At 48.4% G+C, this 17,896-nt stretch overlaps 1 protein-coding gene across 3 annotated transcripts in view; it reads right to left on the bottom strand.

The window, feature by feature from the left end:
• The window catches only part of LOC135895850 (transmembrane protein 47), a 132,360-nt gene that overhangs the window by 73,130 nt on the left and 41,334 nt on the right, over positions 1–17,896 (bottom strand). The window contains exon 1 of one of the 3 annotated variants that reach the window (XM_065424044.2): positions 14,818–14,939. The exons of the other annotated variants lie outside the window; for them this stretch is intronic. Within the exon in view, the coding sequence (XP_065280116.1) occupies positions 14,818–14,883 (66 nt within the window). The 5' untranslated portion in view covers positions 14,884–14,939. Of the gene's footprint in view, positions 1–14,817; positions 14,940–17,896 lie in introns of those variants that run through there. 3 annotated transcript variants of the gene reach the window in all.

Genomic DNA, 17,896 nt, shown 5'->3' with positions numbered 1-17,896 from the left:
GTGCTGCGAAGATACTCACATAGAAGGTGTAGAAGAGTCTCCTCGCTACCACAGTCATCACACGAGGCGTCGTCAGCCCATCCGATTAAGAATGCAAGAAACTTCGTAAGCGCCACTCCTAGCCATATTCGACAAAGCAGGGTAGCAGTGAATAGGGGCAGATCACACATAGCACACTCACTAATGGGACCATGCAACCGGTATTTTACTGCGGTAGCAATTACACTCCAGGTTCAGTTCTGCTGGCGCTGTCGCCGTCGGCGTCCATCGCCGTGAGGTTCTGCATACAATCCAAGGGCGATAAAAATGTCGCCGCGCGCCGCATGGTGTATGTGCAAGTGAAAGCGTACGAGCGTGAGTCGGCGATCGGGGCTCAATATCGCTAACGAAAGGGAGGGAAGCGGGAAGGAAGCGCGCCGGCTTCCGTCGCGCGCCAACCCGGGCTGCTGTATATATATCTTGAAAGCCGTCAGCGACAGGGACAGAGTCCGCCACGTGCCGTTTTCGCGGCTTAGTTGGCGCTGACGCGAGAGGGAGCACGAAGGACAATTCGCTTGCTGCCGCGCCTGCTTACTCCAGCGCGTTTTGACAGCGAGTTTCCGCGGTCATCGAGTGAGATGTGTTCGTGTTTGCTTGTGCACGCGTGACACCATGCTTGTTAATTTAGTTAGTATGCCTACGTTTACAAGTTTGTACGGTCAATAAAACCACTGTGCTTACTTCGTATAGCTGTCCACTAATTTGCTATCGCTATCGATGCTGGGCCCTTCGTGCCAAACTGCGACCTCTTTTTTTAATCTCGCATTTCTCGTTCTCGCATAAACTTAAGAGACGCTATGGTTTGGCGCTCGACTCCATGCCACTAGCCCTGCGCCACTGCTACGAAACGAAGAGCACTCGAGTAAGCACGCCGCTCTTCGTTACAGACCATTTCGGGAGTTGACAGCGCACCTTTCCCGCATGGATGGGAGGAGAGAGGGTAGACAAAGCGGAAACGGAAGGAACTCCTTCCGGAGAGGGCGACTCTATACCGCAGCGGACGCGTGTCACCTTCCGCCCATTCTTTCTATGCCGTTCACGCGTGCACCGCCCAGGACGCCAACGGAAACGAACCGACCGCCAAATCGACGAACGAACTACGCAGGAAGGGAAAGGGGAGAGTTCGCGCCACAGGACGCCTGAGGAGTCGAATTTGCGCGCCCATACCATGAAGGTACGGCGACCACAAACCGGCATACATCGAGATATATACAGGATGTTTCATATAAACTTGCGCTAAGCCTTATGAAGCCAGAGTTATTATAAACTATGCCAAAGGGGCTCGACCGTTTCCGCTGCTCATAAATAACACGAGGAACGCGAGACGCAGACAAACATTGCCAGAGTGACAGTTCCTGCGCCCTATATTTCGATACAATGAGTATAGTGCATATGGAAAGCACGCGCATAGCGCTACCGATTCCCCAAGCACAAACCCATTTTGCGGCTTCAACTGGATAGAAATTTAAAGCGTACTTTAGACCCGGAGGCCTCCAGGACTTGCGGTCGGAACCTCCGGAACAGCCCCCAAAATTCAGCGGCAACAAACAGAATGCGGAAGCTGCAGTAGTCGACTCTTGACCTATATATAGCTGCCATTAATTTCCCACAATTATTAAATCGCTCTTTTATAAAAAAATTTAACCCGAAAATACGCAATAAGTGTTATATATATACGAGTTCGATGTAGCAAGGCATTTTTCTTTTTAAAATCTTGAACAATACATCTATACTGTGGTCTTCTACATAAATATCACTAATCCGCCTAAAACACAACGGTCTTGCTATAGATGACGGGGAATTAGTTAAGCATGGTTAGTAATAACACACGTGAACATTTTCCAACGCATACGCTCGACATAACACTTCGAGAACATGTACTGGAATACTACAACGCTCGGCCGCGGCGTACCCAATGCAATTGCCGCCATGAGAAATTCGGGTTCCAATCACGTTCGACCGCAAGTATTCTAGGAAAACGAGCTCACTATGCTGTCCCGGCGCGGCAAAAAGTACTTTATATATTAACTAGCGCACATACTTCGGCTTGCGAGACGGGCCGGTTGCGTACACCTATACAGCGGTGTGACCGCGATATATATATAGCGCGTGTCATCCATCGCAGCCGCAAAGAAACAACTGTGCCCCAGCCTCTGGCGGCTGCGGAGGGGCACAACCAGCCCGCCAACAGTGCTTATCTCGGCGCTGAAGGAACGAAACGTGGGTACTGCAAAACGGCCCGCCGGTAACGTGCAATGCACAAAACTATATCGGTCCCTCTCGCGACGCCACGCCACGGTGACTCGAGGAAAATCACTGAACAGCGCGCGCTTAGCCGGCTACACGATGTAACGGCAACCGCGCACCGACACGTCGGCTCACCGACCTATGGCGCAGCAGACGAAACAATTAGGGTTAGCGCCATCGCATTACGAAACCGCAGCGGGACGCGCGCACTACAGAACGACCTGCGAGCGTATACACGTGTCGCGTAAGCGTGTGCCGCACAGTTGCACGTATTAGTGCGGGTGCACGCTCGACCGTCACGCGCCGAGACGCGGTGGCTGCAAACGCGGCCGCGCTCTCTTCCGCTTCCTCGCCCGCCGAGACCGATGAAGCGGAACCGCGTATTGCGCAGGCAGCCCACCGGTGCGCGCAGTGGAGGGGAGCACGGTATACGGACACTGACCGTCCGAGACGAAGTGAACGACCGCAACTGTAGCACAAGACGCTGACTATGAAGAACAAAAGGCATGCAGGCACCGAAAGCTCCGGCGTCACGGCAAATGCAAGCGAGCAAAGGTCGTCGCGCAGACGTTTTGACGGCGATAAAGCAAAGACGTCGCGCGTTCCCTTAGAGACGAGACTGGGGACACCGTATACACGGGTGACTACGAGAAAGTGCTGTCACAACAAGCACTTGCCAAGCGGGCGTTTTCTAAACGTCGCGACAAAAAAATATTTGGGCTGATTCGTGACACGGGCGAGTGCAAGAGTTCGGCGTACCACAAACGCCTTAACATGAGCTATCCTTAAGGCGGGAGAAAACTTCATAGTTTACAGTCCAAGACGACGGAGTCCGCGGGCACTAGTGTGTGAAGTGACAACGCAATCCTTACACATTGAGATCAACGTGACGTTCACACGCAAAGGAGAGAAAACGTATATACATAGCGCTATCTAAGGGCACGCCCACGCATGCGGTGAACTTGAGTCCGCACACAAACCAGTGACTCGACGCTGAGCGTGCGTGAGTGCAAGTGTAAGCACGCAAATGCCTCTATAAACATTGCTATCGACAAGCGTGGTTCACAACGTGAAGTATTGGATTAGCCGCTTCACTGCATACAAACTCCACAAAATGTGCGCGGCCGCGTTCTTCCCTGTCGCTTGAGACAGGCAGAAGGCCGCTCGACAGTACAGGTGTGTCCTCAGACCACTTATACTACAGTAGTATTCGGCGCTTGGCACCGCCATCAGTTGTACAAGTCGTTCACTCGACCTGCATCCCTTAGTGGGAGGTGCAAAAGTCAATTTTCTTGCACAGTATAGATTATTTCTTTAAATAATATGCATGCCCAAACAAGTAGAAACATGCTGCAAAAGATATTGTTTTCCTATCATCGTTACTTTGGCAGTTAAAGCGAGTTTTCTAACACGTACCCTCGTATCGTGAAACCAAAACTCCGTTGCATTCGTTTCAAAATCGCTTCTTTTATATAAATATCGTTAAAATATTTCTTTTCATTTTATGTTGTCGACGAGCAGCCGCACGAACAAATGGAGACCCTTTAGGTCATATCATGGGGGGCCTCAGCTATGAACCTGGCGCATTTTAGGCCTCTATGTGTTGTTTTATTGCGATAGCAATAGTATGGGCACTCCAGGCGCATTCTTACCGTCGGCGCGGTGTTCCGTATAAGTCCAAAGGCGATAACACCGTCGCCGCACGCTGTATACGTGCTAGTAAAAGCACGTGAAGGGGGCCAACAATCGCGCCTCAATCTGGCGCGCGCGAGGGAGGAAAGCGGAGAGCAAACGCGCCGTCTTGCGTATGTGCGTGTGCGCGTGCGTGTGTGCGTGTGCGCGTGCGTGTGTGCGTGTGTGTGTGTGTGTGTGTGTGTGCGTGTGAGTGCGTGCGTGCGCGTGCGTGTGTGCGTGTGCGTGCGTGCGTGTGCGTGCGTGCGTGTGTGCGTGTGCGTGCGTGCGTGTGCGTGTGAGTGCGTGCGTGCGTGCGCGTGCGTGCGTGTGTGCGTGTGCGTGTGAGTGCGTGCGTGCGTGTGCGTGCGTGTGTGTGCGTGTGAGTGCGTGCGTGCGTGCGCGTGCGTGTGTGCGTGTGTGCGTGCGTGCGTGTGCGTGCGTGTGCGTGCGTGCGTGCGTGCGTGCGTGCGTGTCTTCCCGCCTTAACGCTACGCACTACATAAAGTTTCAGGTATGCGCGTCCCCGTGCACCACAAAACGCAGCGCACGACATAATTCAAAAGCGCGGTTACTATTTGCAGGCGCCATTGCTTTAAACATGCGCTAGATCGGGGTTGTGAAAGTAGGAAAATAAAAGAACACACGGCAAGCAAAGTCTGCCAAAACCGCTGAGAAACTGTAAGAGAGAGAGAAAGAAAAATAACATGCCATGTGTGGGAGCCCGTCGGTCGGTTGGCCGCCGGCAACAGCGCACGCATCGCCCGCCTCTTACCGCGGGTGACGGGCCCCGTATATCATCAAACTGGAAGTGCTCCGTCCACAAAACTGCGAACGCTCTGCCACCCACCGACGCTGCATTCACGTATGCATACGCCACCCCACCGCATTCCCGAGAGCACGCAGCGAGCCGCTATGGAGGCTTCGTCGGGTGCGCTTTCAGCGAGCGGATCGCCGGAGGCTGCGCCTCGCAGGTCGGTATATACGCCCCCGGCGCGCTCCGTGCACAAGAAGAAACCCCGGGCCGGAGGCAGATGGACGCGAGGAAACCACGTTTATATCCTGCTTCCACATTCGAGACAACGCACGCACTGCGCAGGTACACCTCTCGTCGGGAAGCGCCGACTAGGCTAGACAGAAAAAGCTTTTCGCCAGTAGTGCTTCTGAATTTTCCCGCGACAGGTAGGAAAGGAAGAGAGAAAGACGAATGCCAACCGTAAAACGCGAAGAGCACCATACGGTCAGTGAGCTTACGCGACCGAAGCCTGATAAGACACTTTCGAAAGTGACGCGCGTGGGCTTTTATGCGCGTTCCACGCACCGGGGGCTTTCAAACGCGCTACCGGCGTTTTCAGATCAGACGTTCCAGTCGGAGCAACGCACAAATAAACGTTTACTGAAACTCGGAAGTTTATTCGGCAGTGGGGACCGCATGCCTACCTGGGATGCGTATCTATTAGGCTGAAACAAGGAGTGCCACAAGATAGAGAGTGAGAGAGAGCTAAGTAATCGTACCTAAGCGGAGAAAAAAGGTACGGACAATGAGGATAACCTTGCCGCATTACCCAAGCGAACTGGTTCAGACAAGTGAACTACTAACATTCTATACTGTACCGAATATGATTGTGCAATATGGCGAATGAACAACATTAGCGTAACAGATAAGCCAGCCATTAAGCAGCATGTAGCACCCGAACACAAGCCCAGCGCGAAGCTAGAGATAAAGGACGGGTAGACAGAGAAATCGACGGGTGCACGCGATGGAGCCCAAGAGAGGAACGAATACAGAAAGCAAGCGTTTCGCAACATATGCTCTGCTGCAACGGCACATAACTCGGCCCTCGGCCAGGCAAACAGTGCTTGGTAGTATCATCGTCTATTTAAATCTTCCTCGCACAAGCACGTGCGTACCTGTGACGGCGTGAGTTACGTGAAAAACTTTGATTATAAGAAAAAGTACGGCAATTTAATTTCAAGAATTAAAGCAGAACCGCTTCAGTGACAAAACGTACACATTTGTGTGAGGAACTCCGTTTTGTCACTTCTGCCCAGTATAGGGGCGAGGAGGAAAGGGCGAACAATGAGCTGCGAGTCAATTGAACCATCTACTTGTGGCATGCTTTGCCTGGAGTGTGCTGACAACTGCTAGACACGATAACTTTGAATGAATGAATGAATGAATGAATGAATGAATGAATGAATGAATGAATGAATGAATGAATGAATGAATGAATGAATGAATGAATGAAAAGAATATTTCACGGGATGTTCGATGCTACGCGTTTCATTAGCATTAGTAAAAGGAGAATTTTTCGCTTCTGATAATGCCTGTAGCGAATAATTAAGGAAGCAAGTGCTTTAGTAGGCCGATGAAACAATTCTTATGAAAAAAAAAGAAAAACAAAATAACATGGCACGAGTGACTGTACAATAAGTGGAAATCTAATCAAGGAGTACCTTACGGGGACTGACGACAAAACAAGCAATGGAATCCCACAACAGCGCCTTGGATTTGTTTCTATGGAGTCTGCACCACCTTGGAATAAAATTATGTTATCCTCCCACCTAGGGTGAACCGGGTTATGACTCGGATTACCGTTTCAGAAAATAAAAGTTTAGTTCTCTCTCTCTCTCTGACGACACATTTATCGCCAGTCCGTCATAAGTAGTGAGTGAACGGGGTATGTGAACGCAGAAGTCCCGAGCCTCACGAACATTCCCATAGTAGGTGGAACTAATGCGCTCCAAGCTTCGTTACAGAAGTTTGCCGGAAAAGCGACGGCACACTTAGCCAAAACGTGCTTCTCTGTTAAAGAAAAAAAAAACGATGTGACTAACGCAGGTAGCACGCAGGTATTTCACACACCACTCGCACACCACGTGCACACCAGCTACTTAAAACACGCGGCAGGCCTGTTAAAACACGGACCGCCGGAAATTCCGCTGCCGCAAGCTCATTCTGCACCTCTCTCTCTCTCTCTCTCTCTCTCTCTCTCTCTCTCTCTCTCAGTCTTTCTTAAACGGTACCCAAAGCACAGCGGCCCCGGCTCCCCTCAAGCCCGCAACGGCGTGCCGAACTTCGGAACTGGGAAGTTCACGTACTCGACGGGTGGGCGTAATAGATTATCCATCGGGTCTCGGTCGAAGTGGGGAAGGGAGGGGGGGGGGGCTGCGAAGTCACGGCGAAGGCCAAAGATCAAAAGTCGCGAACTTCTTTACGGCGACCCCGCTTCCCCGCTCGCCCTATAATGTCCGACGACGTGCCGCCGGGACCCAGGAGAGGCCATTTATAAAGATTCCCGCCCCTCGGCGCGCGCCTTATGAAGATCGCGAACGACGCCCGAACAGACGGTCGTCAAGACCGCCGAGAAAGAAAGTGGGAAAGAAACTTGAAGCACGCGAGTTGACACAAAAAAAAAAGAAGGAAAGAAAAGGAGAAAGCGCGATAGAGCGAAGTAACAGATAAACATATATAGTCGCAAGCAACAAGGAGTCTCTGCGCGAGACAGCGAAGAGGGGACGGGACAGCAAGCGTACATATAGCCACGATGCTTGGGCAAAAGCCCGCTGTGCACCAACTTTCCCGTCTTTTTTTCTTTTCTTTTCATAACGCATAACATATAACCCTCTAGGAGCTAGAGGAGCGCATAATGCGTCACGCGCGGTGACAGTTTCGTAAGTCCGGTGAATAACGGACTTTTATGCGGACACGGCGAAGTCGAAGGCGCACATGGCAACGACTTCACTTTGTAATTTTTTTTTTCTCAGAGGGGCTCTACGGTAGCGTTTAACGATGGAGAAAGCAACAAATGCGGGGACAAAAATAAAACACGCGGAGAGAATTACACAACATAGAGCGAGAAAACAAGTGGCAGACGGGAACAAGCGAATGCAGAAGCAAGCGTCACCTGTCTCCAAGGGGCGACGCTCCTTCGATTTCTGGGTCGCCATTATAACGCGCGCGGCATTTGTAACGGCGGCGCAAATGGCTGGGGCGTGTACGCGGCGATTACGCGCACTATAGACGAGAGAGCGAGCGATTCATTTATTCCTTTCGCGGGCGATTTGCGAAGCCTTCCCGGACGCCACCTCACAAGCCCGTATAATTTTTTTACCCTCTCCCTCCGCTTCCTTTGTTCTTTGTCACCGGAACCCCGTATGATGTTATAAACACTCGCCTCGCAGAATGCTCGCATACGCTATTTGCGTCAGCGTTCCCGCTTTTGACGTAGTGTTTTTTTTTTTTTTTTTTCGGTGAACGCGGACGCTGCTTCGTGGCGTATTCGGCGATCGCGTGGGTGCAGGGAAATCGCGGCGCCTATGTAGAGACCGTAAAGACGGACGTTAGGTTAAGCAGTATTCGTAAATTTAAGGTTAATGAAATGCCCAAAAATTGACTTTTACATTCAGCGGAGGCTTCGTACTCCAGAGAGAGAGAGAGAGAGAAAGAGAGAGAGAGATGTAAATGAAAGAAAGCCAGGGAGGTTAACCAGCCAGAAGAAGCAATAACTCTAGGCTGGCGGTGACACGCGTGCCCCCTTAGAAGTAGCACCAGCTTCCTGTGACGTCATTGATTTCGACAGCCTCCTGCGGTTTAGTCGATTGCCTACCGATAAAAGAGCGTCACCTTGTATTTTAAGTGAAATAAAGATGTAGAAGAATGGACAAAATGTCCCGCGCAAGCGACGGCTCAAAATTAGGAGAAATACTTTAAAATCCGTGACATCCCACTAACGTACCACACTCTGCGGCTAAAGTAATGCCACAGCAAAGACAATAACAGCGGCGCCGCCTGTCACTACCATACGGCGAAACGCAACGTGTCTTGCCGCTATTCGGTACTTAATTCTGCAACTTGGAAAAAAAAATCCGTAGTTTCCTACAAAAAGTATCAGTGGAACCTGGCGCCGTGGTCTTTCAGCTTCCACGGGAATGATGGCTAAAGTATACATTCACTTGTATAAATATTCGTGCGTGTGGCTTCACACGTACGTTATCTAGTCGCGTTATTTTATTACGCTTTGTCTTTCCAAGTTCCCACGGTATTGTAAACACATAAGTGCAATTAGTCTCTGTGCACGCGTATGCAGTGCATTGCGAAATGCTGCATTTATAACGCAATGTTCTGTCGAAAGTTATAAGTTTAAAAAGTCGCAACGTCGATCGTTTGAAGCCAGGAAGACGAAGTGCAGGAAAAATCTGTGTAGTAAGTAGCCTTCCTTCCCACCCTGGCTAAACGTGCCCTACATTGGCTAAAGAAGCATGCTTGCTGCTCCTGTAAAATACATACTATGGGGCCAGATTTCTCTCTAGAAATTTTCGTAGAGAATTCTACGGGAGAGGCTACACATTCCACCTGTCATCGCCACGAACGACGTACACGCCTGATTTCTTGACGTACGTGTACGCAAGCAGACTGCTTGCTTCCGAACATCGTATCGAACAACATGAATCCAACAACTTTGATCACGTCGAAACGCTGTACTTGCAGAAATAATTTACTTCCGACTGCATTTGCCCATACCTTTGTTTTTAGGTCCCCTTTTTGTTGCTTTGTTCTTGTGGCTCTTGTGTGCGCTCGCCCCCAACAAGGGTAGTCATTTGTGCTTCCACGTGAACAATTAAACTTGTTGAACTGCGATGGGTCTTTTTTTGCGCATTCATGTTGTGTGGTGGGTGTATGTGAACTGTTTGTCCTTAGACTATTTTTTCCGTACTTCGTTTGAAACATTTACAATACTTAGGACACATCTGTATGAATTATGAGAAGAATAACCGGGGCGCCGCGTACATGCACCATGTGCTTGAAGACGAAAAAAAAAATTGTCCGCTATATTTGTACGCCGTCGAGTCGGGGCTTGATTCGGACAGACATTTGTAGCTCACTGCCTTATGCACGCAATGTACTGTGTTCACAGTTCTTGCGCTATGTACGGCACAAAAAAAAACTGTCGGGAATCAAAAGAACATATCAACCAGGAAGAGGAACACAAATGGACCCCTTCCCATGATCCACTCTTCTTGGTCTGTGTTCTTGTCATTCCCTTCCCTTTTTGTCGTAGATGACTCAATAAAATGAACGTCCACCAACTAGCCATATTGACCGCTTTGCTGAACATATTGTGTAATCAAACTTTCTTGAAAATCGATTTTGTTTAAAGACAATTCCGCTTGTCGAAGCGTTGACTCCGGCGAGATCCATTGTCCCACCACTGCTGAACACTTTGCGTAGAGATAGGGAGAAACGCTACGATCCCATTTTGCTAAGTAAGGCATAACTCATTATCACCGCAAGGGTCGCAGCGCAACCCAATCAGCGCTATTGTGCCGCTACGACTGCGACAAGCTCGTCAGCCCGCAAAACCGCGCTGTGGCGGACTATCTATCAACGCTCATTCGTCATCATCACATGCCGGATTACGAGTCCGGAGACAGAACGACGGCTACGTACGTCTTTCTCCCACTCCTCGTCCTCACCCGATAGCCTCGTCCCGATTCACTGCAGCGCCCCGCCGGGTGTACACCACCGATTGCCTAATGTTGTCGCTCCATCCGGTCTGCTGCTGCCCCCCCCCCCCCCCCCACTTGTTGTAGCAGTAGATTCTGCCACTGCATGCCGAGCTCCATCAGTCATCGATATGTACGACACTACACGTACTGCGATAAAGACGCTTCTGATTTCGACTGAGATTTGTTAAACTCCCGTCCTGCCACGCACTATAATGTCGAAGACAAGCTCCTGAAACTACGTCTTCACTAACGTTTCGCCTGAACTTGTGCGTTACCAACAATGGGAAGCAAGTTCGATACGGTATGTGAGCTACGCTGCCAAGCAATTCACACGCTTTTTTTTTTAATCGTTCGTTAAAATTTGTTTAGGACGATAATACTTCAGCACCCTCTGGCCTTCGAATGTTTACGCTATAGCAACGCGCGAGAGAAAAAAGAATGCCAAGAACGGTTGAGACATTTCCGTTTTTGCACACTGAAGTCAGATCTGCTTTACGCAAACGTTAAGGGCGCCATAATCTATTCGCGTAAGTTGCGATTCACTGCCCAGTGTGGTGTGCCACACAGCGGAATCGACTTGAGAGGACGTCACGATACTGAAACGCCTTTACAATGGAGCGAAAGAAAGAAAGAAAGGAAAGACGGAAGGTAGAAGCGGCCGCTGTCTGAACAAAGAAACTCACGAAAATCGAAACCGCAGTATAGACGAAACAAACGGTGAAAGCGCGTTGCTGACTTTACTAAGTCCGTAACAGAGACTTGCTGCCAGGCCAACTAGTGCTATACCACCGGAACACCCGTGGGAACTCCGTATAACACGGTAAAATATTGACGAAAACTATACTATATATATATATATATATATATATATATATATATATATATATATATATATATATATATATATATATATATATATATATATATATATATATATATACGTGGGCACTCGGAGTCGTCTCTTATTCGTATCTTCATTTTCGAGCCTTACAGTGTACTGGTGATATGGTTAAAAGCTACGCAGGATCGTTAACTTGAAGCTAGTATGTATCCTCGTGACACATTGGCACAAAAAAAAAGGACATTAACTGCGCAATGCCTTGAAAGTTAATGCTGTTCGCCGGCTACCACACGAGCGGCATACAAAATGGCCCTAAATGTTATAATGCCACTTGCGGCGTATAGACCATTCTCAAAATTCGTTCCGCAGTCGAACATGTACTCTCTCACTTCCAGGAGCTACGGCTGCATATATGATAAACACATCTTTTTTTTTCTCGAAGTAATCAAGTAATCACATAAAACGCATCTTCTACCATTCTTTGAGGCATCTCATATACAGCCTATTGCCTGCGACAACCTTTCTTTACGATATTACGAGTGCCAAACAAATTTACTGCATTCGCTGCAGCTATCATCATCGCGACGCTTAACCTCATTACAGAAAGCGCATATATGAGCAGCAAGCAACTTTAGAAATAATGTCATTAGCAAACTTCAAGGCTGGGACTCTTTAGTGGCATTAAAGTTGTCCGCGAGGCAGGGCATTTACATTCGCACGTGAACCATTACGTGAGGCAGCTGCTATGCTATTACAAGGATGTTGGTAGAGAGGGACAGATGGCAGAGAGAAAGAAGAAGGACAAGACATAAGACAGTGTAAGATAAGGAAGAACCGAAGGCACAGAATTAACAACTGTCTGCGTCTGGAAATGGCGCTGGACTCTGAAAACTATATGCAAAAGCTGCGCATAGCACTCCACGTGGTTCAGTCCAGGAAACTGTGACCTTTAACTAGTACGCACAAACAGTTTAGTCAGAAGAACGCCAGAAAAAAAAAAGGAGAATCAACAAGGCAGAGGGCATGCGAATGCCGCGCAGCTTTCTTTAAAATAGCGAAATCGTTTAAGGCAACAACAACAACAGACATGAAACCTAGCAGACGGCTTCGTTTCCCGACACAGTACTTGTGTGCTGGCCGGTGCCCTTAAATTACTCCCTTCTTTACGTCGCATAATTTCATGCGCGCTTCTTTCGCAACCACGATCATACTGTATAGTATGAAAAGCAACGAAAGGCGTACAATGCAAAGAAGAAATGGTGCGTGTGTGTGTGTAGGGGGGAGGGGGGGGGTGGAGACCACTGAGTAAAATTGCGCCGCGTAAACTTTGAAACCCACACATTTGCAGACAAGCACGTTGCGACGCTGCGGCCGCAAGAGCAATAAAAGCCGCGCCAAAATTACGGCCCAAACTTCATTAAAATCCGCTCCCCCCGCTTTCTCCGCGTCCACCGCCTTCAGCTCGGCGTTTCGATGGCGGCGCACACTCGCATCGGTCCGCGCATAATCCGCGACAGCCGCGACACGGCAAAAATAATGAGGGGGGAGGGGGGGGAGAGGGTGCGCGCAGGCGATGCGGAAGCGGTGGCCGGCCATAAATAACCGAGACTGCGGCTGCGAAGGAGCGCGCGCGCCGCCAAATTGCACGATTTTTCAATGCGGTCCAATAACGGCAAACTGAAGAACACAAGCGATCAAGGGTGAGAGAAAGTGGGAGAGGAGTCGCACGCGCGCCTCGGACACAGACGGCACACGGAATATACGCTATACGGGGGGTAATGCAATGACGAAACTAAAGAAGAGGACTACGACGACTCAGATTATGTGCGCTGTAAAAAAAAAAAAGGAAAAAAAGTTATAATAACGAAGCAGGAGGAGCAAAGGAGAAAAAAAGAGAGGCAGACAGCGGCATGCAAGAGTTAAGCTAGTGTAAAAAACTCGCATGACTACCCTGGACGGCCATAACGAGTATAGGCGCAATTAAAGATTATAGGAGAACTAAATTTATATAGAAAGAGAGACAGAAAAAGAAAATACGCCCGGACGGACGTCTGGTAAGAATAAATGCAATACCAATAATTACGTGCTCCTTCGCAAAGAAAATTCAGTGACAGCCATTATGGGCACTCGAGCCATGCATACGGCAGTGGTGGCGTAAAAGGTGAGCAGACGAACACCGACCCTTTCTGTCCGTCTCTTTCCTCCGCTAACCTATCGCAACACAAGCATCGGCCACCATGCGCCAACAATAATACCGTACCGCTCGTATTATATATATATATATATATATATATATATATATATATATATATATATGATAATTTGATCTTTCACCTAACCGCGCTTGCAGAGCAATATGGTGTCATAATTTCCCTGCGGTACAGACCAAGTTTTTATCCTCCTGATCCCACCGGCATCACCGTTGACTCAGTAGCGCAGCCCTTTTTTTTTTTTTTCAGACATGCTGCGAAATTAGTAAGTACACTACGGACGTTATACGAAAGTACTCGGCATAGGCATAATTAGGGTGCGTTAATTAGAGCAACTCGTAAGATATATGACACCTACAGGGTTAGCGAAAAGTTGCAGATAAAAGCAGCAGCAGAGGAGGGGCTTACCGCGCACCTACCGAAATTGCCGGGCTGCCACATGCGCGTACATACATATCGAGCGTGGCTGGCGTGGCAAATGCTCAAAAAAAAATAATAATAATCCTGGTTACGCAATCATACAAAGAAGCAGCCCGGGCGGCGAAATCTTGTGACGCGCTGTTCGGATAAGACACATGTAACTGCACCGCTGTCCTCAACGTGAAAACAAAGCGCGCACGCACGCACGCACACAGACACACACGCACACACACACACACACAACAGTATCAGAAGTACTTTGATGACTATGTGACTGCAGCGTCAGGTTTACGCTTGCATAATTTTACACATCACCGTTCCGCACGTGAAATAATGAGATCACCGCGGTGGCTGTAGTGTTCAAACTGCGCTACAGCCCATGCAGCAAAGTTAAACGACGGGTGTGATGTTTAGTTTCTCAAGGACTAGGGCATCAGCTAACCTCCCTTTTAGCCAAATCGCATCTGTGCAGCAGTATCAGTTTATTGCTCAACCGGCAGTTAAATTCCTACTAAACTACTACAAACATGCACCAAGATGCCCGACAGAATCACGAGGCAGTTGCCACTCTAATGTTATGCATACACGAGACACTTAAAGAAGGCAGCAAAAACACTCAAGCCCGGAAACCGGCGACTACACGGATAATCCACGGATAAGCTGCAGATGGGCAGGTTTAAACCGCAGCAGTAAGCACGCAAGCTGGAATGATGCATAAAAAAAAATAACGCTAAGCATACAATGGGGCAAGCAAATATTTATATACCGATAGGCCGTCTGCAAAACAAATACAGATCAAACAGATTACATTCAGGTGACAATATTGCAGGGGACGCACGGCAAAGGCAGCATAAAAAGTATGGCGCGAACAAAACTCACCCGCGGTCGCGCGTACCAAGGTAGCGGGTCAACCCTGGTGATCTTCAGAGCCACGTACCCATGCATGACGTCACGCAGCTCTATAGTCTAAACGCTAACGCAAGAAACTCGGAGCTCCCCAATAGCGCACCTCGCGGGAACGCGAGGTGATGAAGCGTCGCGCGTGGACTCCCAACCGCACCCGCGGACCGAGCGGGCAGTTGCCACGCGGCTATCGCAGAACGGATATAAAAAGACCGACGCAAGGCCGCCTCCACAAAGTCAGCAGCTCTCAAGAGCGGCGTGGGCGCTATCGCCCACCCCGCTCTTTCGTTTACTTATTATCGTTGGCATTACTTTACCCCTATCAGCTGATAAGGGCAAAGAAAGCAAAAGACGAGAGAGAAAAAAAGGAACTACTCATCGTTTTCTGAGGTAGGGATGTATTATCTCGTTGGTGGACCCTGGACTATATAACGCTACAGCGCTCGGGAAGATTGCTACCGTTAAAAGATACACTCTTAGGCAAAGTTACACTCTTTGAGGTGTATCTCCGCCATACAACGATAATCGTCATCTGCCTTGCTTGCGTTTCCTTCCTTGAAAACGCCGCGCCCGCTACTTTCCTGTCGGCAATGCCATGTCACGCTGATAACGCGCATGCCGTTCGTTAAGTACCGGGCTCGCCGCGTTAAGGAAAGGAAATGCGGACAAGACAGATGACGATTATCATTGTGTGGCAAAAGGGTGTAATTTTGCTTAAGAGTGTAGGAAAGAAAAGTTTAGCACGCAAGGTTTTCCATCACAAAGTGCATACGTCACGCATCTCTGCCTTGGCTCTACACGGCGAAGCAGCGGGCGTAGCCAAGGTATATATATACTATGTACCCATGGTAGCGAAGCTGGCATAGAAGCCCATACGTCCTGCAATGGCGGCTTGGATGGATGGATGGATGGATGGATGCTAAACGGGGCGGTAGGTCGCACCACCAAGCTCCTGTTATTATATTGCCTAATGTCCTCCCTATGTTAAAGAAAGAAGACAGAAAAGAAGAAAAAGAACAGAGAAACTTATGAGGAATTCCCCTCACCAAACTTTCTGATCCGCTCATGGGAACTTTGTACGCCTCCGTTGTTTGTCGCTTCCCTACTTATCTTCCACCACTCTTTTAATCGCCTTTCACCGACCCCCACTGCGGACATGTTTGCTTTCCCCCTGCTCTCGCTGAACCCAAAGGCTTCAAGGAGGGGACAGATGCCCAAATCGACCGCTGGGCAGACGTCTTCACATTCTAATAAAACATGCTTCATCGTTTCCACAGCTTTATCGCAGCAAGCACGTGCCTCTTGTGGAGGCACGACAGCGCCACGTATATTTCGCGGGGCCAACTTCTCGGTGAAAAAAGAAAAAAGCGCTTGTCGTCTGAGGCTTGTTGCGCCAAGTCGTCTACTGCGCCAGCTCACATCATATCACACATACAGATCCCACAACAGCACACATGCAGCGTAAGTGAGAATATTCGCCACAGCATCACGTGGCAATGTGACCCGCATATACGCCCATCTGTATTTATAGCCCTCATTCTATAACGGCACGCATTACACTGGTGAGCCTTCGGAGCTTTGCATGAATTCAGATCCATGCGTTCAGCCAGATTTTGAAGTAAGTACCATATATAAGTGCCATTATCATCAACACAAATCTTATTCCGGTGTTACGGCAAAATTAACAATATATTAAAATAATTTGCAAAGACCACACTTTAATCTTCACTAACACAGCATGCGTGCCGCCTGTAGTTTGCCTCTGGTACTGAAGACATAGCTAAAACATGATATTCAGTGAAAAGCCAGTTAAAATAAGTTTACTGATCAAATCTTATAAAGTGAATACTACATATAATGCCATTACTTTTTATAGCTACTCACAAGAGTTTTGACGAGATTACAGCGCTAAATACCGTAATACAACCTCGGCATATTACAGCACGCATCACCACGAGCAAACAAACATCAGGAAGCCTTCATTGTTTCGTACTCCTCATTATTCGTGGATGAAAGCAAGCAGCCCATGACGCCACATTTTTCCTATTCTATAATGACATTATCTGTGCTTTTTGAGTGCTTCCATTGGTGGCGCATTAGATGCATAATTTTAATCAACAATTGTAGGGAGATGTAGTCGCGCTTCAATCGCACGACCGTAATTGATGTCACGACCGTAACTGTGTTGATATATATATATATATATATATATATATATATATATATATATATATATATATATATATATATATATATATATATATATATATATATATATATATATGCACAGTGAAGTAGACGCGCGTATGAAGCGGTTTATTGATGTTTCGGCCGGGGTCCGGCCTTCATCAGCACTTCTGATGAAGGCCGGACTCCGGCCGAAACGTCAATAAACCGCTTCATACGCGCGTCTACATCACAGTGAATAGTTACCCGGGCACAGAACTGCTTTTCATTTTGGTATATATATATATATGAGTGAGAGAGAGAGAGAGAGAACCTGATGCGCTTGACCTGTAACTTCATTTTTAACTGCTTTTCACTAAATATATTTTAGCTATAGCTTCAGTACCAGAGAAAACCTACAGGCGGCACGCGTGCTCTTGTCGGTTAAGATTAAAGCGTGGTTTTTGTAGATTATTTCACTGCAATGTTGATTTTATCTTAACGCCAAAATAACAGGTGTGTGTTGATACTAAGGACGCATGCACATGGTACTCGTTCAAAATTTAGGTAAACCTGTTGCTCCGAAATTCACGCCATACTCTCAAGCTCACCAGTGCAATGCGCGCCGTTATAGTATGACAGATGTGTGAAGTGGTTGCCAGACATTGAGACACACGGGAGTGACCACATTCCCACCTATCTGAACATCAAAGGCTTGTCGTCTAGATCAGGCTTACGGAATACCATTCGGACGATTCAATGGGCCAACTTCAAATCTGAGATGGAAGATGCCTGCCGCGAGGGCCTACCATCAGGGTTAGAGCAAACGATTAAAATGACGATGCAAAACGCCACTCGCATGATGACAACCTCTTCCACGCGGAATGAC

Source organism: Dermacentor albipictus, chromosome 2 (genome assembly GCF_038994185.2).
Source record: "Dermacentor albipictus isolate Rhodes 1998 colony chromosome 2, USDA_Dalb.pri_finalv2, whole genome shotgun sequence".
Classification (NCBI taxonomy): domain Eukaryota; kingdom Metazoa; phylum Arthropoda; class Arachnida; order Ixodida; family Ixodidae; genus Dermacentor; species Dermacentor albipictus.
The sequence above is the reverse complement of the archived record's forward strand: the minus strand, read 5'-3'. Positions and strand labels throughout refer to the sequence as shown.